Source organism: Somniosus microcephalus, chromosome 3 (genome assembly GCF_052327205.1).
Source record: "Somniosus microcephalus isolate GS21.2 chromosome 3, FLI_Smic_1.0, whole genome shotgun sequence".
Classification (NCBI taxonomy): domain Eukaryota; kingdom Metazoa; phylum Chordata; class Chondrichthyes; order Squaliformes; family Somniosidae; genus Somniosus; species Somniosus microcephalus.
In genome coordinates this window covers 4,926,372-4,953,289 of record NC_140989.1, presented here as the reverse complement: position 1 = coordinate 4,953,289, position 26,918 = coordinate 4,926,372, and the positions used below count along the sequence as shown (strand labels likewise).

Here is a 26,918-nt window from a genome sequence, read left to right as displayed (position 1 = left end):
TAGACCACACTTGGAGTATTCCATACAGTTCTGGTCGCCGTATTATAAAAAGGATATCGAGGCACTGGAGAGGGTGCAGAGAAGATTTACAAGGATGATACCAGAAATGCGAGGGTATACATATCAGGAAAGGATGAACAGGCTGTTATGTTCATTAATAACTAGACATTCTTATTATGAACACAGCTAGCTTCTAGCTAGTTATTTATTCAGTACACGTTCTCTAGGTACAGTATCTGTAGAGATGCTGCAAGTGTGCAGGCTGCCATCTTGACTGTTGCCTTCTGGGTAGCCTAGTGCCTCATGGGTAATGTAGTCTTAATATCATACAGCTGGGTAGTGTAGTCTTGTACATACAGCTATATACAGCTCCACCTAGTGTCCACTATAGAATGACATTTCCATTCAATTCAATTCAATTCAAATCGCTTTATTGGCATGACAAGTTACATCTTATGTTGCCAAAGCATCGGAAAACATTCATGTTTGTTCACAAAAATACAGATCTATCCATACAGTGTATAAACAGATATATCCCTGAGTGTATAAATATATACTTTCATATAATTTATATATACTCTTTTCTTATATTTAGTGGTTGTCCCTCTGTTTATGGCAAGCTGTAACATAGTGTGCCGCTAGTGTTATGCAATTTCTCTCTTCCCCTAGTAGGTATGGGAGTTTTTGGTCGTCATTCAAATTTCTGAATTCCGGGCATATTTTTGTGAATTTTGGGTAGAAATTCTCCCTTATGCCCTGATATTTTCTACAAGCTGTGAGGAAGTGCATCTCTGTCTCCACCACTCCCTGACTGCAGTGAGAGCATATCCTGTCCTCTCTTGGTAGCCGGGTCTGTCTGTGTCTACCTTTTTCGATCGCCAGGTTATGTTCACTAAGTCTGTACATTGTCAAAGTTTTTCTCAGTTTGCTATCCTTTACCATGGTCAGGTAATCAACCATGTTGTATTGTCTGTTTAGGGCCAAGTAGCAATTGAGTTTGCTTTGGGTTTTTGTTGTTTCTGCCCAATATGACAGATATTTTTCCTTTTGCTTAGCGACGATTGTGTTGGGTCGAATTCTTTGTGTTACGCTGTCACTGTCCTGGGGCTGGTTATTGTTAGTATTGTTAGTAGTTACTTCACTGAGTCCCAGGACTAGTTGACTGAGGGTATTCTTCTTTATGGTCCTCTCTTGGCATTTCAGGGCTTCGTAATGATAGCATTGGGGGTTGCTCATTTCTCGGTGTTTCCAAAATTTGGTGGCTCTTTTTTGGATAGTGATTATTAATGGATATTGGCCTAGTTCTGCCCTGCATGCATTGTTTATGGTTTTCCTTTGAGTCTGGAGTATACTTTTACAGAATTCTGCATGTAGGATCTCAATTGGGTGTTTGTCCCATTTTGCAAATTCTTGTTGTGTTAGCGGTCCCCACACCTCACTGCCATAGAGTGCAATTGGTTCAATTACTGATTTGAAAATTTTGAGCCAAATGCTAATTGGGATTTCTATTTGGATTGATTTTTTAATGGCATAGAAAGCCCTTCTTGCTTTCTCTTTCAGTTCATTCACAGCCAGTTTGAAATTTCCCGTAGAACTGATTTTTAAGCCCAAGTATGTGTAGTTAGTGGTTTGTTCAATTTTGGTTGTTCCTACTGTGAAATTTATTTTGGGTCCCTGATGTCTGGATCTTTGCTGGAACACAAGGACTTTGTTTTTTTGGGGATTTATTGTCATGGCCCAAGTCTGGCAGTATGACTCCAGCAGATCCAAGTTCTGCTGTAGACCCTCCTTAGTTGGTGACAGCAGAACCAGGTCGTCTGCATAGAGGAGGAATTTAACCTTGGATTCATATAGGGTGAGGCCGGGTGCTGTAGATTGTTCAAGTAGTTTTGCCAATTCATTTATGTAAATATTAAAGAGTGTCGGTGAGATTGGCGAGCCCTGCATCACCCCCCGCCCCTGTGGGAAGTATTTTGTTTGTTTGTCTCCAATTTTAACTGCACATTTGTTGTTTGTATACATTGATTTAATTACATCATATGTTTTTCCCCCTACCCCGCTTTCGATAAGTTTCAGGAATAAACCGTCATGCCAGATGGAGTCGAAAGCCTTCTGGAAATCTATAAAGCATGCGTAGATTTTGCTTTTGTTTTGATGAACGTGTTTGTCAATTAGGGTCTGTAGGGTAAAGATATGATCTGATGTTCTATAGTTTGGCAGGAATCCAATTTGGCTTTTACTCAAGACATTGTGCTCCTCAAGGAAGTTTATAAGTCTTTTGTTTATGATGCTGCAGAATACCTTCCCCAGGTTACTGTTTACACAGATGCCTCGATAGTTATTTGGGTCGACTTTGTCCCCACTTTTGTATATGGGCGTTATGAGTCCTTTGTTCCAGATATCAGGGAAATAACCGACACTCAGAACCAAGTTGAAGAGTTTTAGGATAGCCAGTTTCATTTTGTCGTCTGTGTGTTTAATCATCTCGCTTAGTATGCCGTCTGCCCCGCAAGCTTTTCCTGGTCGCAGGTCCTTGAGTTTTTCAAAAAGTTCTTTTTCTGTTATTATGGAGTCTAGCGGGTTTTGGTTATCTTTTATGGCCATTTCTAGCTTTTCCAGTTTTTTGCATATTTGGTGTTGCTCTGGCCTTAGTGTGTTTTTCTGGTATAATTTTTCAAAGTGGTTTTCCCATGTGTCTCCATTTTGAATGGCCAATTCGTCGTGTTGTTTTTTGTGTAATGTATTCCAGTTGTCCCAGAAACAATTGGAATCAATGGATTCCTCAATGGAGCTGAGTGTATTCTTAATATATTGCTCTTTTTTAGTTCTGAGTGTGTTTCTGTATTGTGTTAGTGTCTGACAATAAGTAAGGCGTAATTCCTCGTTTTCTGGATGTCTGTGTTTTTGGTTTGATATTTTTCTAATTTTTTTCCTCATGTTATGGCAATCTGGGTCAAACCATTTTTCATAGTTTTTTGTTTTGGGTTTGTTCTTGCGAGCTTTCAAGTTCATGCTATTGATCACTACATCCCCCTTTCTTTGATGTTTAACAAAATCAATATCAATCAACTTTCAAGAAAACAATAAAGATAATATCAGTAACACTTTTGTTAATGCTCTATAAACATAAACATTTTCAAAACAGTCAACACATTTTCAAAGCTTTACATTGTACTCAAAGATTAAGTCTATCAGGCTCTTTTACTTCACGTGTGGATCTTCTCAACACGGGTAAGTCTGATGTGTCTTCATGAGATTGTTCTGGCGGTGAATGACAAGATGCAGTTGCGGCATTGTCATCAATCTGCTCTTGTATAGATCGAGGTCTCCTTGCGATCTTTGCTTGGAGAGGGTTTCAGTGTTTCCTTCACTCTTCATGCCATAACTCTCAATGTAGTCAATGCACTCTCGAAAAACTGCTGGCAGCTGGATCCCATCATACAGCATAGTCCTCTCAGCAGCCTCGGCTAATGGAACACCAAAGATTGGCCTGAGGGAAGAAGGAGTATCCACCGGAACTGCTTCCTGCTCTGGTGCAGGCTTCTTCTTTTTCTTTTTCTCTTTCCACTGCTTAACAACATCTGCTGCGGTTATATCTTTGGACTTTTCCTCCTTGTGTTTTTCCTCTTTGTGCTTTTCTTCCTTTGGCTTCTCTTTGACCTTAAAGTCTTTTTCTTTCTTCTTGGAGAAACTAGGCTTTTTGAAGACATGGCTACCCTTTGGCCTTTTCATCCTTGATGGGCTCTCTGCTTCATCACCTGAGTCATCTGGTCTGCTTATGGCACAGTTTATACGGTAGACTCTCTTGACCAGTTCTAAGTCCTCACAAGCTTTGTCACCTAATAGTGAATCAAGTCTTTCAGCCACAACAGAAAACATGAGATGATGCACTTTGTCTTTGACTGTCACTTTAAGTCTGCATATGCCTAAGCTATCTATTTTCTGTCCATTATAGTCCTTCAGTAGTACTGACTTTTTCTGTATTTTGGGCTTTTCTTTCATATTGTTAATGTCACTCATACTGATTAAGTTTGCTTTTGCCCCAGTGTCCAGTTTCAATGTAACTAATGCTCCATTTATCTGCAGTGGGATCATCCATTTGTCCTCTTTTACTGCATTAACTTTATGTTCAGCATTGTCTATTTCTGAGGGCTGCACATTTTCTGTATCTTTTTTGATATCGTCACATGACACCATTCCTACAAAAAATGCCTCACTTACATCAGTGTCCTCAATCACATTAACTCGTTGCCCTTTCGTCGTTTTTACTTTTGAAAAGCATTGTTTGGCAAAGTGATTCTTTCCATTACACTTTGTGCACATTTTTCCAAACGCTGGGCATTGTCTTAACTGGTGTTTGTAACCACAGCGTTTACAATTAAAAATGTCATCCTCCGATTGCTTTTCATTTCTGTTCTGCCCATGTTTCTTCCCCTTGTAGGACACAGCACCGACAGCAGCATTATCACTCATTACATTCGCATCATTATTGATTTCACTGAAAGTCTTCCCGTGATTTCGAGCTAGCTCGCTGGCTTTGCATATTTTCACTGCATTTTCCAAATTTAGTTCGGTTTCTCTCAACAGACGTTCCCTGACTTTTTTATCATGAATACCAAACACAATCTGATCACGAATCATGGATGCTTTGAGCTCAGAGAAATTACATGTCTGTGCTTTCAGTTTCAGATCAGTTATAAAGCTAACAAAAGTCTCATTTTGTTGCGTCTGAGAACGGAAGATGTATCTTTCATACGTCTCATTCTTTTTGGGAGAGCAATGTGCATCAAATTTTTTTAGCACATCTTCTAATTTTTCTCTGTTCTCCGCTGGATTAAATACAAATGTATTAAATACCTCTATCGCCTGTGGGCCTGCAACCGTAAGCAGCAACGCTATCTTCCTTGCGTCTGGCTTCGTACCGAATCCGATGGCTGCAATGTAGAGTTCGAATTGTTGTTTAAAAATCCGCCAATTGTAGTCGACATTTCCCTCGAGATTCAAACCTCCTGGTGGCTTCAAATTCTCCATGTCGCTTTTCACAATTTTCAGCAGATCTTCACCACCCTGGTACCATGTTATGTTCATTAATAACTAGACATTCTTATTATGAACACAGCTAGCTTCTAGCTAGTTATTTATTCAGTACATGTTCTCTAGGTACAGTACCTGTAGAGGCTTCCATGTGTGCTCCTGTGTGCAGGCTGCCATCTTGACTGTTGCCTTCTGGGTAGCCTAGTGCCTCATGGGTAATGTAGTCTTAATATCATACAGCTGGGTAGTGTAGTCTTGTACATACAGCTATATACAGCTCCACCTAGTGTCCACTATAGAATGACATGCTATTGATCACTACACAGGCTGGGTCTCTTTTCTCTTGAAAACAGAAGATTGAGGGGTGACCTAATAGAGGTCTTTAAAATTATGGAAGATTTTGATAGAGTGGATACAGAGAGAATGTTTCCACTTGTGGGGAAGAGCATAACTAGAGGCCATCAATATAAGATAGTCACCAAGAAATCCAATTGGGAATTCAGAAGAAACTTCTTCACCCAAAGAGTGGTGAGAATGTGGAACTCGCTACCACAGGGAGTGGTTGAGGCGAATAGTATAGATGCATTTAAGGAGAGGCTGGACAAGCATATGAGGGAGAAGGGTCTATTCCTGAAACTTATCGAAAGCGGGGTAGGGGGAAAAACATATGATGTAATTAAATCAATGTATACAAACAACAAATGTGCAGTTAAAATTGGAGACAAACAAACAAAATACTTCCCACAGGGGCGGGGGGTGACGCAGGGCTCGCCAATCTCACCGACACTCTTTAATATTTACATAAATGAATTAGCAAAACTACTTGAACAATCTACAGCACCCGGCCTCACCCTATATGAATCCAAGGTTAAATTCCTCCTCTATGCAGACGACCTGGTTCTACTGTCACCAACTAAGGAGGGTCTACAGCAGAACCTGGATCTGCTGGAATCAGTCTGTCAGACCTGGGCCCTGACAATAAACCTCCAAAAAACCAAAGTCCTCGTGTTCCAACAAAGATCCAGACATCAGGGACCCAAAATAAATCTCACACTAGGAACAACTAAAATCGAACAAACCACTAACTACACATACTTGGGCATAAAAATCAGCTCTACGGGAAATTTCAAACTGGCTGTGAATGAACTGAAAGAGAAAGCAAGAAGATCTTTCTACGCCATTAAAAGATCAATCCAAATAGAAATCCCGTAAACAATGCATGCAGGGCAGAACTAGGCAAATTTCCACTAATAATTACTATCCAAAAAAGAGCCACCAAATTTTGGAAACACCTAGAAATGAGCAACCCCCACTGCTATCATTACGAAGCCCTGAAATGCCAAGAGAGGGCCATAAAGAATAACTCCCTCAGTCAACTAGTCCTGGGACTCAGTGAAGCAACCACTAACACTACTAACAATAACCAGCCCCAGGACAGTGACATCGTAGCAGAGAGAATTCGACCCAACACAATTGTCACTAAACAAAAGGAAAAATACCTGTCATATTGGGCAGAAACAACAAAAACCCAAAGCAAACTCAATTGCTACTTGACCCTAAACAGACAATACAACATGGCTGAGTACCTGACCATGGTAAAGGATAACAAACTGAGAAAAACCTTGACAAGGTACAGACCAAAAATTCTCACAAATATGCCCTGAATTCAGAAATCTGAATGACAACCAAAAACTCCCATACCTACTGGGGGAGGAGAGAAGCTGTGTAGCACTGGCGGCACACTATGTTACAGCTTGCCATGAACAGAGGGACAACCAGTAAACTAAGAAAAGAGTATATATAAATAATGCGAATGTATATTTATACACTCAGGGATATACCTGTTTATACACTGTATGTGGAGAGACTGGAGAAGCTGGGGTTGTTCTCCTTGGAGCAGAGAAGGTTAAGGGGAGATTGGATAGAGGTGTTCAAAATCATGAAGAGTTTTGAAAGAGTAAATAAGGAGAAACTGTTTCCAGTGGCAGGAGGGTCGGTAACCAGAGGACACAGATTGAAGATAACTAGCAAAAGAAACAGAGGTGACGTGAGGATTTTTTTTACGCAGCGAGTTGCTGTGATCTGGAATGCGCTGCCTGAAAGGGCGGTGGGAGCAGATTCAATAGTAACTTTCAAAAGGGAATTCGATAAATACTTGAAAAGGAAATATTTGCAGGGCTGTGGGGAAAGAGCGGGGGAGTGGGTCTAATTGGAGAGCTCTTTCAAAGAGCCGGCACAGGCACGATGGGCCGAATGGCCTCCTGTGCTGCATGATTCTATGATTCACAGTTTACTGACTAGTGAATCTCCTCCTGCCACCTCTGGCTCCCAGTTGCTGAATTTGGAATCCCCTGCCAAAAACTCTGTTCCCTAGCCCCGACTCCATCCCCCTCCCTGGCCAGTATTTCAGGCTGAAGCAGACTATTCACAACCTGAGTGTCCTATTCAACCCTGAGCTGAGCTCCCGACCCACATCCTCTCCATCACAAAGACTGCCTACATCCACCTCAGTAACATCGCCCGTCTCCACACCTTCCTCAGCCAATCTGCTGCTGAAACACTCATCCACCGTTTCACCAACAGACAACTATTCCAATTCTCTCCTGGCCAGCTCCTATCCTCCAAGCTCTGTAACTTTCAGTTCACCACAAACTCTGCAGACAGTATATTATCACACACCAAATCACTCCTCTGCACGCTGACCGACACTGGATCCTTGTCCTGAACCCCTCAACTTTCAAATTCCCATCCTTGTGATTAAAACATCAGCTGTGTTCCAGTTAATGAATTCTAATACTCCTTAATAAATCTTTTCAGTCGTTCTCCATCCCCACTGCAAGCAACTGAGAAGGAGAAGGAGAATCCTGCTGCTGTGGCGGAAGGTTGTCTCCGGGAGCTGCTGGGCCGAGCTGCGTACGGAAACATCAAAAATGCCATCAAGCCAGTTTTAATGTAGGTGATGCGTTTTATTAAACAATGTTGAATGGAGAGTGCTTTGCCCGTCAGACTGACCAATTTATCAGTAGCTAACACATGGGCCTAGAAATTCACTGGCCTTAGCGCCGCTTTTGAGGCGCTAGAGGGCCTAGCGCCGAAGTTATGGCCAGTTTAGAAATTGACAGGGGCCCTAAATCGGCGTTAGGCAGGTAGCGCTGCGCCGGCACCGATGACGTCATCGGTGTGCGCAGCGTCCCGGTTGCCATGGTAACCCGCCCGAACTCGGAAATTGAGTTGCGGCCGCCTCGCCCGTGGCAGCCGCAAGCAACGTTCTGGCAGAGGTGCCTTACAGAACTTTGCGCCGGCGCATTAAAGGCCCCGCGGCGGCCGGCCGCTTTCCCGCCGGCCGCCTGGCCGCAGCTCCCTCCCCGGACGTCCCCCCCCCCCCCCCCCCCCGGAACAGAAGCAAGCCCGGCACTTGTCCGAGGTGCCGGGCTCATTTTTAAAAAGATTATCGCGGGCCGCGGCCGGGTGCAGGCAGCTCCTCCTTAACGGAAGGAGGAGGCCTGCACTTCCCGAGCCTGCCGCACCGCAGCGGGCGCTGCAGCGCCGGAATAGCGCCGCGCGTGGCGCCAGTTTTGAGGCGCTGAGACCCCTCAGTAGCGCCGGCAGCCGTTTGGGCGCGGCGCTACTGAATTTTTGGCGCGCGCAGGGGGACTTAGCGCCGGCACTAACTTCCGGCGCTAAAGCCCTCGCTGCGCCAAAACCGAATTTCTAGGCCATGATATCAACAGTTCACCTCTGGAGCTGACATTGATCAACACAGTTTTAGCCCACAAGGAAATAGAAAAGCCCATGGACACTCTCCCCTATCACAGACTCTACCCACCCATTTAATCTCCTCCCACAGCCCATGTACACTCTCCCCTATCACGGACTCTACCCACCCATTTAATCTCCTCCCACAGCCCATGGACACTCTCCCCTATCACAGACACTACCCACCCATTTAATCTCCTCCCACAGCCCATGTACACTCTCCCCTACCATGGACACTACCCACCCATTTAATCTCCTCCCACAGCCCAGGTACACTCTCCCCTACCATGGACTCTACCCACCCATTTAATCTCCTCCCACAGCCCATGTACACTCTCCCCTACCATGGACACTACCCACCCATTTAATCTCCTCCCACAGCCCAGGTACACTCTCCCCTACCATGGACTCTACCCACCCATTTAATCCCCTCCCACAGCCCATGGACACTCTCCCCTACCATGGACTCTACCCACCCATTTAATCTCCTCCCACAGCCCATGTACACTCTCCCCTATCACAGACTCTAACCACCCATTTAATCTCCTCCCACAGCCCATGTACACTCTCCCCTACCATGGACTCTACCCACCCATTTAATCTCCTCCCACAGCCCATGTACACTCTCCCCTACCATGGACACTACCCACCCATTTAATCTCCTCCCACAGCCCATGTACACTCTCCCCTACCATGGACACTACCCACCCATTTAATCTCCTCCCACAGCCCATGTACACTCTCCCCTACCATGGACTCTACCCACCCATTTAATCTCCTCCCACAGCCCATGGACACTCTCCCCTATCACAGACTCGACCCACCCATTTAAACTCCTCCCACAGCCCATGTACACTCTCCCCTATCACAGACTCTACCCACCCATTTAATCTCCTCCCACAGCCCATGTACACTCTTCCCGATCATGGACTCTACCCACCCATTTAATCTCCTCCCACAGCCCATGTACACACTCCCCGATCATGGACTCTACCCACCCATTTAATCTCCTCCCACAGCCCATGGATACTCTCCCCTATCACAGACTCTACCCACCCATTTAATCTCCTCCCACAGCCCATGTACACTCTGCCCTATCACAGACTCTACCCACCCATTTAATCTCCTCCCACAGCCCAGGTACACTCTCCCCTATCACAGACTCTACCCACCCACTTAATCTCCTCCCACAGCCCATGTACACTCTCCCCTACCATGGACACTACCCACCCATTTAATCTCCTCCCACAGCCCATGTACACTCTCCCCTATCACAGACTCTACCCACCCACTTAATCTCCTCCCACAGCCCATGTACACTCTCCCCTATCACAGACTCTACCCACCCATTTAATCTCCTCCCACAGCCCATGGACACTCTCCCCTATCACAGACTCTACCCACTGTAAGGGGGGTTATCTTACACCCAGGTAGTCCTGGGTACCTCAGGCTGATGTACAGTCCCTGAGGAGTTTGGGGCTTTTGACTGTTTATAGCAAATCACAGTCCTCAGAGAATTTCTCTGAGTAAGTGTTTCTTGGTTGTTTATACCAGATACAACCCCAGGCAGAGTTTCAGCCTGTCCCACTTAATCTAACAGCTCATTCCCAATTGCAGCTCATCCCCCAAATTACTGGTGTGAGGTTTCGAATCCCACTTCCCCCACTACTGTTCTACAACGCGAATTACAGCTTGGACATTTGTGACAGATTCAAATTGCAGTAACCAGAAGCAGACACCGGATAAAAGATACAACTCACTTTATTTGGACACGTAAAACACAGGCAAGGCAATAATCTCAGTACCGAACTCCACACAGCACTTCCTACTGAAAGTTCCTTGATGTCTTTAAACCTGAACAAGTTCTTAAAACAGCACCTTAAACATAGAACTTTAAACTTAACCAATCGTTCTGGGAAGGGAAAACATAGGGTGAAACCAAACTAAAATGACTTTAAACCCTATTCCTATTACCACAAGCCTCCCATCCTCCTATCACTAAGTGGGGTGATCCTCATTGAGGAGCGCTCATACTCACAGTCCCCTTTCGTACGGTTTTGAAAACGCTTTCGGTCCGGAACAGCGCGCTTTTCTCCCCCCTCGCTCTCCGGTCTCTGGTTCCGATGCCTCCGTGGTCCGCGGGCTTCTTCTTCCTTCCTTCTCGTCGGGCGTTCCTTCGACTCTGCCTCCACACGCACACTGTCTGTGAGATTCTCACCCCAGTTATACTGTATCTGGGCTTGAGAGTCCTTTGTCTTTAGATACCAATAATGGTCCGGTGATGGCTGTCCCTTTGTGTTCGGTCCGGTGCTCAAAGTGTGAGTAGGTGCGAAGTGTAGACTAGATTGTCCGTTAATCCTTTTCCTTTGTCTTGTTTGGCTTTGGAAGCTCCTGGCTCTGACCAGTCTGTTCCCTCTTTGTGAGGTTTGTTTTGGGTTGAGCTCTTGCCCTGTAGAGGTGTTGCATCTGGTGTTTTGGGTTGGGGTGACCAGGGCCTTTAGATGCTAATGGCCCCCAGTTCACCCTTCCTTCTGGAATGTTCTGTCGGTTGAGAATGATGTGTTGCCTTTTTAAAGAAAATGTTTTTCATGGGATCCAAAAATTCCTCCTTTCCGGGGTCCGGGGACCCCTTCCAACTCTGGGTAGAGGTTCTCGTATGGCCTCTCCCCAACTGGGAGACCCCCACCTTCCCCTCAGCTTAAACTAGAAATTACCACACACACACATTTCAAAATCACACAGTTTAAACAGGTTTCTGGGGAAATGCCCCCTTCTTAGCTCGGGCGATCCGCAGCTTTCTGGGACCCTGCTGTGTCCTTGGGATCCTTGTGACCCTTACACCACCCATGTAATCTCCTCCCACAGCCCATAGACACTGTCCCCTACCATGGACTCTACCCACCCATTTAATCTCCTCCCACAGCCCATGGACACTCTCCCCTATCACAGACTCTACCCACCCATTTAATCTCCTCCCACAGCCCATAGACACTGTCCCCTACCATGGACTCTACCCACCCATTTAATCTCCTCCCACAGCCCATGGACACTCTCCCCTATCACAGACTCTACCCACCCATTTAATCTCCTCCCACAGCCCATGTACACTCTCCCCTATCACGGACTCTACCCACCCAATCTCCTCCCACAGCCCATGTACACTCTCCCCTACCATGGACTCTACCCACCCATTTAATCTCCTCCCACAGCCCATGGACACTCTCCCCTATCACAGACTCTACCCACCCATTTAATCCCCTCCCACAGCCCATGTACACTCTCCCCTACCATGGACTCTACCCACCCATTTAATCTCCTCCCAAAGCCCATGTATACTCTCCCCTATCACAGACTCTACCCACCCATTTAATCCCCTCCCACAGCCCATGTGCACTCTCCCCTACCATGGACTCTACCCACCCATTTAATCTCCTCCCACAGCCCATGGACACTCTCCCCTATCACAGACTCTACCCACCCATTTAATCTCCTCCCACAGCCCATGGACACTCTCTCCTATCACAGACTCTACCCACCCATTTAATCCCCTCCCACAGCCCATGTACACTCTCCCCTACCATGGACTCTACCCACCCATTTAATCTCCTCCCAAAGCCCATGTATACTCTCCCCTATCACAGACTCTACCCACCCATTTAATCCCCTCCCACAGCCCACGTACACTCTCCCCTACCATGGACTCTACCCACCCATTTAATCTCCTCCCACAGCCCATGTACACTCCCCCTATCACAGACTCTACCCACCCATTTAATCTCCTCCCACAGCCCATGGACACTCTCCCCTATCACAGACTCTACCCACCCATTTAATGTCCTACCACAGCCCATGTACACTCTCCCCTATCACAGACTCTACCCACCCATTTAATCTCCTCCCACAGCCCATGTACACTCTCCCCTATCACAGACTCTACCCACCCATTTAATCTCCTCCAACAGCCCATGGACACTGTCCCCTACCATGGACTCTACCCACCCATTTAATCTCCTCCCACAGCCCATGGACACTCTCCCCTATCATGGACTCTACCCACCCATTTAATCTCCTCCCACAGCCCATGGACACTCTCCCCTACCATGGACTCTACCCACCCATTTAATCTCCTCCCACAGCCCATGTACACTCTCTCCTATCACAGACTCTACCCACCCATTTAATCTCCTCCCACAGCCCATGTACACTCTCCCCTACCATGGACTCTACCCACCCATTTAATCTCCTCCCACAGCCCATGGACACTCTCCCCTATCACATACACTACCCACTCATTTAATCTCCTCCCACAGCCCATGGACACTCTCCCCTATCACAGACTCTACCCACCCATTTAATCTCCTCCCACAGCCCATGGACACTCTCCCCTACCATGGACTCTACCCACCCATTTAATCCTCCCACAGCCCATGGACACTCTCCCCTATCACAGACTCTACCCACCCATTTAATCCTCCCACAGCCCATGGACACTCTCCCCTATCACAGACTCTACCCACCCATTTAATCTCCTCCCACAGCCCATGTACACTCGCCCCTATCACAGACTCTACCCACCCATTTAATCTCCTCCCACAGCCCCTGTACTCTCTCCCCTATCACAGACTCTACCCACCCATTTAATCTCCTCCCACAGCCCATGAACACTCGCCCCTATCACAGACTCTACCCACCCATTTAATCTCCTCCCACAGCCCATGGACACTCTCCCCTATCACAGACTCTACCCACCCATTTAATCTCCTCCCACAGCCCATGTACACTCGCCCCTATCACAGACTCTACCCACCCATTTAATCTCCTCCCACAGCCCCTGTACTCTCTCCCCTATCACAGACTCTACCCACCCATTTAACCTCCTCCCACAGTCCAGTAACACAATTGAATGTATGCTGTAGTCTAGAGTCTCAACACAGACAACAACTTATATTTATATAGCGCCTATAATGTTGTAAAACGCCCTAAGGTGCTTCACAGGAACGTTATCAAACAAAATTTGACACCGAGCCACATAAGGAGATATTAGGGCAGATGACCAAAAGCTTGGTCAAGAGGTAGGTTTTAAGGAGCATCTTAAAGAAGGAGAGAGAGGTGGAGAGGTTTAGGGAGGGAATTCCAGAGCTTGGGGCCCAGGCAGCTGAAGGCACGGCCGTCAATGGTGGAGCGATTAAAATCGGGGATGCGCAAGAGGCCAGAATTGGAGGAGCGCCGAGATCTCGGAGGATTGTAGGGCTGGAGGAGGTTCCAGAGGTAGGGAGGGGCGAAGCCATGGAGAGATTTGAAAACAAGGATGAGATGCCTCCCCATGGTGCTTGATAACAATAGAGCCAACGAGACAAAGGTGGATCTGTCACCTGCCCTGTTGTGCCAGATGTTGTGTGTGACACGGGGTTGGGATGGGCGCTGTAAATGTAAATAAACCCTGGTAATCTGTTCCTCAGGCACTTGGATAACCACTCACTGTGGGAGCCCAAGCTGTTTGGAGTGCGGTGCTTCAAGATCATCATGTACTCTGTTCAGGTAAGGGTGTTGATATTTTGGCTTCACCAAATCTTCCTATTGGGTGCTGTGTAATAATTCAGCGAATAGTGAAGAGACTATAGCATCTTGGTTTACACTCTTTGGGCTCGAATTTCCAAGCCCCGTGGAGACGGGTTTGGAGGCGGGAGTGGTGGGAAAATTGCAGAATCGGGGGGCAGGAACCCATCTCGCCCCCAACCCGCCTCCGTGCCAATGTCCCAGGAGGCGGGTATCCGACCTGTGCTGGGAGCCGCCTCCCCGAGGCGGGAAGGGAATTAGTGCCAATTAACTGCCTGTTAACAGGGAGTTTTTTGCCTAATCCCTATTTTTAGCCCTGAAGTGTGGGCTTCCCGACGGCTCCGAACCACGCCAAGTTAGCGAGGCGGACCGTCGGTCTGCGGGGGTTGGAGGGGCCGAGATGTCTGTTGTGCAGGTGAATGATGGGTGCATGTGTGCAGAGGTAAGTGTGTGAGGTGAGTGTAAAGTGTTTTAATAAGTTTTACTTACCTTTACCTTCTCCTGCAGGCTTCCTCCTTTCAGTTCTCGGGAGTCCCTCAGTTCACCGGCACAGAAAGCAGAATGGCCGCTGAACTGTCAAAAGCTGCAGCCTCTGCTTTCTGGTCTGGAGAGATCTCTAACTGAGTCTGTGGAGAAGGACTCAAGTTAGAAGACAGATTGTCAGTGTTGGACAGCTTCACAGAGCTGTCAAACGCTGATTTTTCATCTGTCAAAAGCTCTTGACAGATGAAATGTCAATCACTGACGTCACCAGTAACCAGGTGTCCCTTAATTGGCCTGCTGAGCTCGCTGGGCGGGCTTAACAAGGCCAATCAAGGGAAAATAGCGTGGGTTGGCCACAAGTCGATGGAGGCGGGACTACAACCCAAAAAGTGCGAGTCCCGCCTCCATCACGTCCCCATTGACAAAATCCAGCCCTTTGTATTAGGAACAGGGCAGCACGGTGGCATAGTAGGGCAGCACGGTGGCATAGTGGTTAGCACTGTTGCCTCACAGCGCCAGGGACCCGGGTTCGAATCCGGCCTCGGGTGACTGTCTGTGTGGAGTTTGCACATTCTCCCCGTGTTTGCGTGGGTTTCCTCCGGGTGCTCCGGTTTCCTCCCACAGTCCAAAGATGTGCGGGTTAGGTTGATTGGCTATGATAAATTGACCCTTAGTGTTAGGGGGATTAAATACGTGGGGTTACGGGGATAGGTTGGGATATGTGTTGGTGTATGGGTTACGGGGATCGGGTGGGATATGTGTCGGTGCAGGCTCGATGGGCCGAAATGGCCTCTATCTGCACTGTGGGGTTTCTATGATTCTGTGAAGACACCATTACACTCAATAGGTCAAGCCTATCTCCTCACCTTCCAGGGTGCTAGATCTGTACAATAGGTGTGCTGGTCACAGTCAGGTTGTGGTAACACAGTTTGTTTGGAATGCATTGTTCAAGTGATTATTCCAATATTTGCTGTGGGATTTGTTAAACTGAGTTCAGTGCATTGGTGGAAATACCAGGGACACAGACTCAAAATGAAGACACTTTATTTGTAGAGTACACTCCAGGCGCATTCATTGCCCACCCCCAGTTGCTTTGAGGAGGTGGGCCTTCTTGAACAGAGCAGTTCTTTTAGTGATTGATGGTTCTCTTTCAATGATGCTGGGCACATTGACCCAGCAGCAGTGAAGGAACAGCGATATATGTGCAAGTCAGAATGGTGTGTGGCTTGGAAGAGAACTTGGAGTTGATGGTGATCCTACAACATTGCTGCACTTGTTCCTGGTAGTAGAGGTGAGGCTGGGAGTTGCTGCAGTGAGCTTGGCGAGTTGCTGCAGTGCATCCTGTAGATGGTACACACTGCAGCCACGGTGTGCCGGTGCTGAGGGGGTGGATATCAAACCCAGTGGCAGGGACTCCCATCAAGCAAACTGATCTGTTCTGGATGATGTTGAGCTGAAGTGTTGTTGCAGCTCCACACATCCAGTGGCGAATATTCCATCACACTTCTGAACAGTCTTTTTTTTAAATTAAATTTTTAAATTCGTTTTATGGGATCAGGGCGTCGCTGGCAATGCCAGCATTTATTGCCCATCCCTAGTTGCCCTTGATAAGGTGGTGGTGAGCCACCTTCTTGAACCGCTGCAGTCCGTGTGGTGAAGGTGCTCCCACAGTGCTGTTGGGGAGGAAGTTCCAGGATTTTGACCCAGCGACGATGAAGGATCGGCGATATACTTCTCAGTCAGGATGGTGTGTGACTTGGAGGGGAACTTGGAGGTGCTGCCCTTGTCCTTCTAGGTGGAAGAGGTCGCGGGTTTGGGAGGTGCTGCCGAAGAAGCCTTGGCGAGTTGCTGCAGTGCATCTTGTAGATGGTACACACTGCAGCCACGGTACGCCGGTGGTGGAGGGAGTGAATGTTTAAGGTGGTGGATGGGGTGCCAATCAAGCGGGCTGCTTTGTCCTGGATGGTGTCGAGCTTCTTGAGTGTTGTTGGAGCTGCACTCATCCAGGCAAGTGGAGAGTATTCCATCACACTCCTGACTTGTGCCTTGTAGATGGTGGAAAGGCTTTGGGAGTCAGGAGGTGAGACACTCGCCACAGAATACCCAGCCTCTGACCTGTTCTTGTTGCCACAGTATTTATGTGGCTGGTCCAGTTAAGTTTCTGGTCAATGGTGACCCCCAGGATGTTGATAGTGGGGGATTCGGCGATGGTAATGCCGTTGAATGTCAAGGGGAGATGGTTAGACTCTCGCTTGTTGGAGATAGTCATTGCCTGGCATTTTTGTGGCGCGAATGTTACCTGCCACTTATCAGCCCAAGCCTGAACGTCGTCCAGGTATTGTTGCATGCGGGCATGGACTGCTTCATTATCTGTGGAGTTGCAAATAGCACTGAACACTGTGCAGTCATCAGCGAACATCCCCATTTCTGACCTTATGATGGAGAGAAGGCCATTGATGAAGCAGCTGAAGATGGTTGGGCCTAGGACACTGCCCTGAGGAACTCCTGTAGCGATGTCCTGGGGCTGTGATGATTGACCTTCAACCGCCACAACCATCTTCCTTTGTGCTAGGTATGACTCCAGCCAGTGCAGCATTTTCCCCTGATTCCCATTGACTTCAGTTTTACTAGGGCTCCTTGATGCCAGACTTGGTCAAATGCTGCCTTGATGTCAAGGGCAGTCACTCTCACCTCACCTCTGGAATTCAGCTCCTTTGTCCATTATTGGATGTTGTCGTGGCCCACAACCTTTGCTGTATCCAGTGCGCTCAGCCATTTCTTGATATCACGTGGAGTGAATCGAATTGGCTGAAGACTGGCTTCTGTGATGGTGGAGAGGCTTTGAGGAGATGAGCTATGTGTCACAGATTACCAGTCGATTGCCAGTCTCTCCCCCACTCTTCTAGCCACAGTGTTAGTTAATATGTTAAAGGAATAAGGAGGTAGTATGAGAAGGGACTGGGTATATGGTGAGGGTACTGAGGGATATGATGAACAGGGGCTGGTGGATATGGTGAGAAGATAGGTAGTTGGATATGGAATATGGATAGGCTTGTTGAGCTTATTGCTGTTTTCCTGTTCCCAACTATTCTTTCATTCTTATTGGGAGCTGCTTTCATTTGAAGGAGGGAAATAATAAGGACCTATTCCAAACTGCACAGGCCCTGCAGTTACTGTCAGGTACAAGCAGAGGAAAGCTGACTGCGTTTAGCGCAAATTCCTCTTCTGCTGATTTAGTGTGGACGTGAACCCATTTATTGTAAGTGAGGGCAGTGGAGAGGTTCAGACTACAGTCTTGTGTACTACAGTCAGAAAGGATGGACAGGCTGGGTCTCTATTCTCTTGAAAAGAGAATGTTGAGGAGTGACCTAATAGAGGTCTTTAAAAGATGGAAGGTTTTGATAGAGTGGATACAGAGAGAATGTTTCCACTTGTGGGGAAGAGCAAAACTAGAGGCCATCAATATAAGATAGTCACCAAGAAATCCAATAGGGAATTCAGGAGAAACTTCTTTCCCCAGAGAGTGGTGAGAATGTGGAACTCGCTCCCACAGGGAGTGGTTGAGGTGAATAGTATCGATGCATTTAAGGGGAGGCTGGACAAGCATCTGAGGGAGAAGTGAATCGAGGGTTATGCTGATAGATTTAGATGAGGAAAGACGGGAGGAGGATCGAGTGGAGCATAAATACCGGCATGGAGTGTTTGGGCCGAATGGCCTGTTTCTGTGCCGTATATCCCATGTAATCCTATGTGTGTTTAGTCGTGTCATTTCAGAGCCAAAGAGGATCAGTGTGTTGTACAGCGATGAGAAATTCGTTTTTCCTTTTTTATGCTAATCTCAGGTTTTCCCTGGGAAAGGGGAGATGGTGGTTCTTTGCTTGAATGTGCTACCTTTGGCTGTGCTGTCAGTTTGTGTGGAATTAACCCTCTTATTGTATTATGCCCTAACACATAAGGTGTTGCTTATCTGATCCCTTTAATGCAGTGTCAAACTAAATCTTTCTAATGCAGCATCCTGGATAATCCATAATAAACCCATATTAGATGGACCGTGCAAATTGGATAGTTGTCAAAATCCTCGGGTAAACCATTTAGTTGATAGGATCAGTGTCATCTGAACATCCATCCTCACAACCTTTAAGCAGACACAGTGTGCTTTACTCAAAAGCATGTTTGCTTCTGGACGATGGGGAATGGTCAGTGCATTATCAGAGACGTCTATAATTCATCATTCATCAAAAATAATCCCAATCAGATAAGTTACCACAGACAATTCACAATCCACAAATTAAAAAATGTCATCTCTGATCAGTGAACTATCCAGAAATAATGCTTGATCTGTGAATTATCAGAAACAGTTATTGATCTGTGATTTATCGTAAACAGTTATTGATCTGTGATTTATCGTAAACAGTTATTGATCTGTGAATTATCAGAAACAGTTATTGATCTGTGAATTATCAGAAACAGTTATTGATCTGTGAATTATCGTAAACAGTTATTGATCTGTGAATTATCAGAAACAGTTATTGATCTGTGAATTATCAGAAACAGTTATTGATCTGTGAATTATCAGAAACAGTTATTGATCTGTGAATTATCAGAAACAGTTATTGATCTGTGAATTATCGTAAACAGTTATTGATCTGTGAATTATCGTAAACAGTTATTGATCTGTGAATTATCGTAAACAGTTATTGATCTGAATTATCAGAAACAGTTATTGATCTGAATTATCAGAAACAGTTATTGATCTGTGAATTATCAGAAAGTTATTGATCTGTGAATTATCAGAAAGTTATTGATTTGTGAATTATCGTAAACAGTTATTGATCTGTGAATTATCAGAAACAGTTATTGATCTGAATTATCAGAAACAGTTATTGATCTGTGAATTATCAGAAAGTTATTGATCTGTGAATTATCGTAAACAGTTATTGATCTGTGAATTATCGTAAACAGTTATTGATCTGTGAATTATCAGAAACAGTTATTGATCTGAATTATCAGAAACAGTTATTGATCTGTGATTTATCGTAAACAGTTATTGATCTGTGAATTATCGTAAACAGTTATTGATCTGTGAATTATCAGAAACAGTTATTGATCTGTGATTTATCGTAAACAGTTATTGATCTGTGAATTATCAGAAACAGTTATTGATCTGTGAATTATCAGAAACAGTTATTGATCTGTGATTTATCGTAAACAGTTATTGATCTGAATTATCGGAAAGTTATTGATCTGTGAATTATCAGAAACAGTTATTGATCTGAGTTATCAGAAACAGTTATTGATCTGAATTATCGGAAACAGTTATTAATCTGAATTATCGGAAACAGTTATTGATCTGTAAATTATCAGGAATGATCCCTAATCCATCGATTATCAGGAATGAAATGATCAGCAAGTCTTGCTACTAGGTGCATCACTTGACTTCCTGTACCTGCACTGCCCCAGAGCGCTGAATGTTTCTACCTCCACTGCCCCAGAGCGCTGAATGTTTCTACCTCCACTGCCCCAGAGCGCTGAATGTTTCTACCTCCACTGCCCCAGAGTGCTGAATGTTTCTACCTCCACTGCCCCAGAGCGCTGAATGTTTCTACCTCCACTGCCCCAGAGCGCTGAATGTTTCTACCTCCACTGCCCCAGAGCGCTGAATGTTTCTACCTCCACTGCCCCAGAGTGCTGAATGTTTCTACCTCCACTGCCCCAGAGCGCTGAATGTTTCTACCTCCACTGCCCCAGAGTGCTGAATGTTTCTGCCTGCACTGCCCCAGCGTGCTGAATGTTTCTGCCTCTCTCAGTGCTTTAGTAACCAGTGTTAGCAGCACTCGGAACCTGCAGTGTAGGCGCGGGCTGGGGGAGAAAAGGTGATTTACATCATCTCAATAGTTTGTTGTTTATCTAGCTCAAACAACTAGTGGCACAACTCATTACTCTCTCTGTCTGATTTGCAGTCGCAGCACTCCCACCTGGTCATTCAGCAGTTGGTGAGCCACCTGGATGCTAACAGTAAGAGCGCTGCCAAAGTGCGCACTGGGATTGTGGAGGTGCTGTCGGAGTCTGCTGTGATCGCAGCCGGTGGATCTGTAGGTGGGTAGGAAGGACCTTTTCTCATTGCTCATTGCACATGTTGCTTTGTACAGATCATATTGTATTACTAGTTGGACAACGTGCAGTTTTTGTGTTGCAGGTCAGATACACATGATGGAGGTCATTCAGCACATCCAGGAAAATCAGACAGCTAACATTATCACTTTGTAACTGCCTCATTTAAACACTACAGCAGCTGCTCTCCCATCTGGATGAAATGATGCCGGAAATGGGCAGGGATGTGGTATGACCACAGAATATGGGCGGGAAAACCCAGGAAAATCCTGTTTTTCCTCATATCTCAATCCTCTGCCACTCAAGAGCAGTCTTGCTAATCTGTGCGCCTCTTGCAGAGTTTGATATCTGTCCTGTGTCTCAGTGAGCAGAGCTGGACACAGGGCTCAAGTCCTGCCCCTAAAGGTTAGCCTTTCACTGGAGAAAACCTGCGTGTAAAAAAGGCACAGGACAATGATAGGACTGATTTTCTACTCAGTGCAGCGGCGGAGCATGCAGAGTGTCTCATCTCCTGTTGGATGCTCACGGCGCAAAGCTTGCGATATTCTAGGAGGTGTGCTGATTTAAATAATGATCTAGGGCTTGGTAGTGCAGATGAGCCTTGCCTTGGGCGCTTGTGGGGTGCGGAGGGTGGGATATCTGGCACAGCAGCAGATTTAAACAACTACCGCTGTGGCCTAAAGGGGAAGTGACAATTCCAGCAGCGCACAAAATAATCATTTCCCTGCCACGAAAGAGAGAGTTTAGGGTCGAGCCCGAGCCCCGAGAGGGGGAAGCAGTGCCCTCTTTAACGAGAGAGCCTTGGAGGTGATACTGAGGGAAGTGCAGTGAAGGGTTGGGTCTGAGGCGCACGCTTCTCCGAAGCCTGGTGTCTGGGCTGCCATCGAAGAAGGGACAGAGCAGGTCATGTGTGAGAGGATCACTAGCACAGATGAGGAAAGGTTTAACACGAAGGAGAAATCCTGAATGCAGTTGCTTCATGTGTGATGCTAGTCATGGCTGCAACACACGCTCACTTCAGCCAGCTGCTTCGTGACTTTGGGTGCATGATGATCATGATGAACCTGTAGCCTTCCCCTCACTCACAAGGCTGCCCATGTTTATGAAAAGCTCACCTTCCAGCTTCCATGGAAACTTTTCAGGGATGTGGCTCGCTTATCGGGAAGCGTATACACTGAGTAATGTTTCCACACACAGCCCTGCCATTCTGCAGGCTCATTGACTCACATTCTATGACATTGCTGGTCCTTTAGCAAAGTGCCGTCCCTCAGATTATGCAGGGCACACTTACTGTATTGCCTTCTTACTCAGGGCCCACGGTGCTGGAGGTGTTCAATACACTACTACGACATCTTCGCCTCAGCATTGACTACGAACTCACCGGCAAGTATGATTCAACCACCAACATCAGTAACCAAATCATTAAAGAGCAGGAGGAGAGAGTGTTTCAGGAAGCTGTCATCAAGACCATTGGTGAGTGTTCAACATCCTTGTGCCTGAACCTATCTCAGTCTTTTATTCATTCTCGACATGTGAGCATCGTTGGCAAGGTCGGCACTTACTGCCCATCCCTATTGAACAGTTTGGGGGAAAATTTGGTTGATTTGCATCCTTCGAGCGCTAACGGGGCACAAGCAACCAGTGCCCGGGCACAATGCCACTAATGCCTCCCGTGAAATTCAGCGGGAGGTTAGCGGCAGCAGTATCCATTAGCGCTGCGTGGCACAGTGCCTCTGGCAATGACATCATCGCCGTGTGCAGCGCCCTTTGGTAGCGTCCCCTGACCTACCGCCGGACGCTATGTCCGACAGGGTCAGGGGTCCTATGTGCGGCCGGGGTGGCGTAAATTAAAGGGGAGGTGCCGGGCGGCCATGTTTGTTGCTGGCCGCCTGCCAGCACCTGCCCCCGTTGCCGTCCCCGGCCTCCTGTGAAGCCCCCCCTCGCGGCGTGCCGGCTGCGCTCCGGGAGCCCGGCACTTCTCTTGAGTGCCGGGCTCTTTTTCCGGCACTCCGATCCCTGGTGGCCCAGCTGGGCCCCAGGTCGCGCTGCACTCGGCCCCTCCCCTTTAATAAGGGGAGGAAGGCCTGCAATACCGCGGCACAAAGCACCACAATATTCACTCGCAGCGCCCCAAGAGGGAGGGGGAGCGCTTCCAGTAGCGCCCCTCCTCCCTCTTGGGGCGCTACCAGTGAATTTCGGGTGCGGGGGTGCGACCCAAATCTGCCTCCTTTAAGTCTAGAAGAGCACACGGCACTGCTGAAGTAGAGATGCTTCCTAGAATTCCTAGCTCCCCAAAAGGAGAGGTAAACAATCCGATATGTTTATCAATGGGATATACCCTGAGTGGGCAGGAATGTGGAGTATTTTCTGTTTCGTGCAGTTATACCGGCAGTATTCTGGACCACTGACCAGGCTGACTACTTCCCACAATTCATGTTGAATGCAGGAAGCCAAGGCAGTGACTTGGCATCGGTGTTTCAATGTAATGGCATGGCATGGGTTCATCACTCGGATTTCCCAATCTCAACATTATTAGGCGCCAAGCTTAGACCAGACATTTCCCTCGGAGAAGGAGAAACAGCGGCACCAACTAAAAATGGCCACTTATGCCAATTCTGCAGGGTTCCCACTGACCTTCCAAAGTCACAGTGGGAGATTGGGAGAACCCGCAAACACACTCCGCCAGCGAATCAGAGAATCCTAGAATGGTTACAGTACAGAAGGAGGCTATTCGGCCCGTCGAGCCCGTGCCGGCTCTCTGCAAGAGCCCTTCAGCTAGTCCCACTCCCCTCCCGTTTCCCCGGAGTCCTGCAGATTTTTTTCCTTCAAGTACTTATCCAGTTTCCTTTTGAAAGCGGTGATTGAGTCTGCCTCCACCACCCTATCAGGCAGTGCATTCCAGATCCTAACCACTCGCTGCGTAAAAAAGTTTTTCCTCATGTCGCCTTTGGTTCTTCTGCCAATCGCCTTAAATCTGTGTCCTCTGGTTCGCGACCCTTCCGCCAATGGGAACAGTTTCTCTCTATCTACTCTGTCCAGACCCCTCATGATTTTGAACACCTCTATCAAATCTCCTCTCAGTCTTCTCTGCTCCAAGGAGAACAACCCCAGCTTCTCCAGTCTATCAACGTAACTGAATCCCTCATTCCTGGAACCATTCTTGTAAATCTTTTCTGCACCCTCTCTAAGGCCTTCACAACCTTCCTAAAGTGTGGTGCCCAGAATGGGACACAATACTCCAGTTGAGGCCGAACCAGTGTTCATCATCACTTCCTTGCTTTTGTACTCTATGCCTCTATTTATGAAGCCCAGGATCCCGAAAGCTATTACAGCATATACAGCATTACAGCACAGAAGGAAGCCAGTCGTGTCTGTACCAGCTCTCTGAAAGCATTCCATCCTTTCCTATTTGAGGTATTTGAACGGCTGGGAAAAGTGAAATCTATCAGTACGTTGCAGCTAGCCAAGGGCTATTAGTAAATACCTCTTCCCCAGAAGAAAAGGGCATTTACATAAGAAAATAAGAAATAGGAGCAGGAGTCAGCCATACGGCCCCTCGAGCCTACTCCGCCATTCAGTAAGATCATGGCTGATCATCGACCTCAACTCCACTTTCCCTCCCGATTCCCATATCCCTTGATCCCTAAAGTTCAAAAATCTATCTGTCGTATTATCTCCTGATGGTTTATTTCAATTTACGGTACTTCATTCTGCACAGCGCTCCCACTACCTGTCAAAGGTTGATGGGTGAGCTATTGAGACTCCATACAGACTATACCGTTGTGGATGTGTTTGACGTATTCATTTTTAGTAAGGACTGGAAGACTACCTGGAAAATGTAGAAGCAGTCCTAGAGTCTGAGACGGGCTAATTTAACAGCCAATCCGGCTGTGTGACGGGCAACGCAGGAGACCGAGTATTTAGGGTATAACCTGGGAGGGCGTTTAGAGCAATCACAAATTGGGAAGCCATGCAAAATTGTCGCTGGCCAGTTAATAAAAAGTAAGTAGTGTAATTTGTAGGCCTGGTCAGGTGGTACAAGCGATTTATGAAATGTTTTGCCAGGAGAGATCGGTGCCATTACCAGCTCACAAACAGGAAGGCATGGTGAATGGAATGGTCTTGTACAGGCCGCCTTCCTGAGTCTGAAGGGGATTGTGTTCAAAGCCCACCTTGATCAGCCTAGACTTTGCACAGCCATTCGTCCTTCAGACTGGTGTGTGCGACGCAGGATTGGGGTCGGGACTTTGGCAGGTTGGGGGAGAAAGAACAGCCAATCTGTGAGTGGGAAGCATGATGCTCTGGGGGAAAGGAGTGCTTGGCCATCACATGGCCGCTGGAATCTCTTTGCTATTACATGTTGGGAGGGAGCTTGGGAGTGGGGGATGGGTGGTGCACCCCTTACAACATAACACTCACTCTGGGTTCAGTCCGTGTCTCACTCTGGGTTCAGTCCGTGTTCACTCTGGGTTCATTCCGTGTCTCACTCTAGGTTCAATCCGTGTCTCACTCTGGGTTCAGTCCGCGTCTCACTCTGGGTTCAGTCCGTGTCTCACTCTGGGTTCAGTCCATGTCTCACTCTGGGTTCAGTCCGTGTCTCACTCTGGGTTCAGTCCGTGTTCACTCTGGGTTCAGTCCGTGTTCACTCTGGGTTCAGTCCGTGTTCACTCTGGGTTCAGTCCGTGTTCACTCTGGGTTCAGTCCGTGTCTCACTCTGGGTTCAGTCCGCGTCTCACTCTGGGTTCAGTCCGTGTCTCACTCTGGGTTCAGTCCGCGTCTCACTCTGGGTTCAGTCCGTGTCTCACTCTGGGTTCAGTCCATGTCTCACTCTGGGTTCAGTCTGCGTCTCACTCTGAGATCAGTCCGTGTCTCACTCTCGGTTCAGTCTGCGTCTCTCTCTGGGTTCAGTCCGTGTTCACTCTGGGTTCAGTCCGTGTCTCACTCTGGGTTCAGACCGTGTCTCACTCTGGGTTCAGTCCGTGTCTCACTCTGGGTTCAGTCCGTGCCTCACTCCGGGTTCAGTCCATGTCTCACTCCGGGTTCAGTCCATGTCTCACTCTGGGTTCAGTCCGTGTCTCACTCTGGGTTCAGTCCGTGTCTCACTCTGGGTTCAGTCCGTGTCTCACTCTGGGTTCAGTCCGTGTCTCACTCTGGGTTCAGTCCATGTCTCACTCTGGGTTCAGACCGTGTCTCACTCTGGGTTCAGTCCGTGTCTCACTCTGGGTTCAGTCCGTGCCTCACTCCGGGTTCAGTCCATGTCTCACTCCGGGTTCAGTCCATGTCTCACTCTGGGTTCAGTCCGTGTCTCACTCTGGGTTCAGTCCGTGTCTCACTCTGGGTTCAGTCCGTGTCTCACTCTGGGTTCAGTCCGTGTCTCACTCTGGGTTCAGTCCGTGTCTCACTCTGGGTTCAGTCCATGTCTCACTCTGGGTTCAGACCGTGTCTCACTCTGGGTTCAGTCCGCATCTCTCTCTGGGTTCAGTCCATGTCTCACTCTGGGTTCAGTCCGTGTTAACTCTGGGTTCAGTCCGCGTCTCACTCTAGGTTCAATCCGCGTCTCACTCTGGGTTCAGTCCGCGTCTCTCTCTGGGTTCAGTCCGTGTTAACTCTGGGTTCAGTCCATGTCTCACTCTGGGTTCAGTCCGTGTCTCACTCTGGGTTCAGTCCGTGCCTCACTCTGGGTTCAGACCGTGTCTCACTCTGGGTTCAGTCCGCGTCTCACTCTGGGTTCAGTCCGTGTCTCACTCTGGGTTCAGACCGTGTCTCACTCTGGGCTCAGACCGTGTCTCACTCTGGGTTCAGTCCGTGTCTCACTCTGGGTTCAGTCCGCGTCTCACTCTGGGTTCAGTCCGTGTCTCACTCTGGGTTCAGTCCGTGTCTCACTCTGGGTTCAGTCCGTGTCTCACTCTGGGTTCAGTCCGTGTCTCACTCTGGGTTCAGTCCGCGTCTCACTCTGGGTTCAGTCCGTGTTAACTCTG

At 47.5% G+C, this 26,918-nt stretch overlaps 1 protein-coding gene across 1 annotated transcript in view; it reads left to right on the top strand.

Moving 5' to 3' along the window:
- LOC147120802 (protein EFR3 homolog B-like) overlaps window positions 1–26,918 on the top strand; it is a 181,720-nt gene that overhangs the window by 6,538 nt on the left and 148,264 nt on the right. The window contains exons 4-7 of the mRNA XM_085978777.1: window positions 7,852–7,986; window positions 14,250–14,328; window positions 20,790–20,925; window positions 22,252–22,413. Coding sequence (XP_085834903.1) covers window positions 7,852–7,986; window positions 14,250–14,328; window positions 20,790–20,925; window positions 22,252–22,413 — 512 coding nt within the window. The remainder of the gene's footprint in view (window positions 1–7,851; window positions 7,987–14,249; window positions 14,329–20,789; window positions 20,926–22,251; window positions 22,414–26,918) is intronic.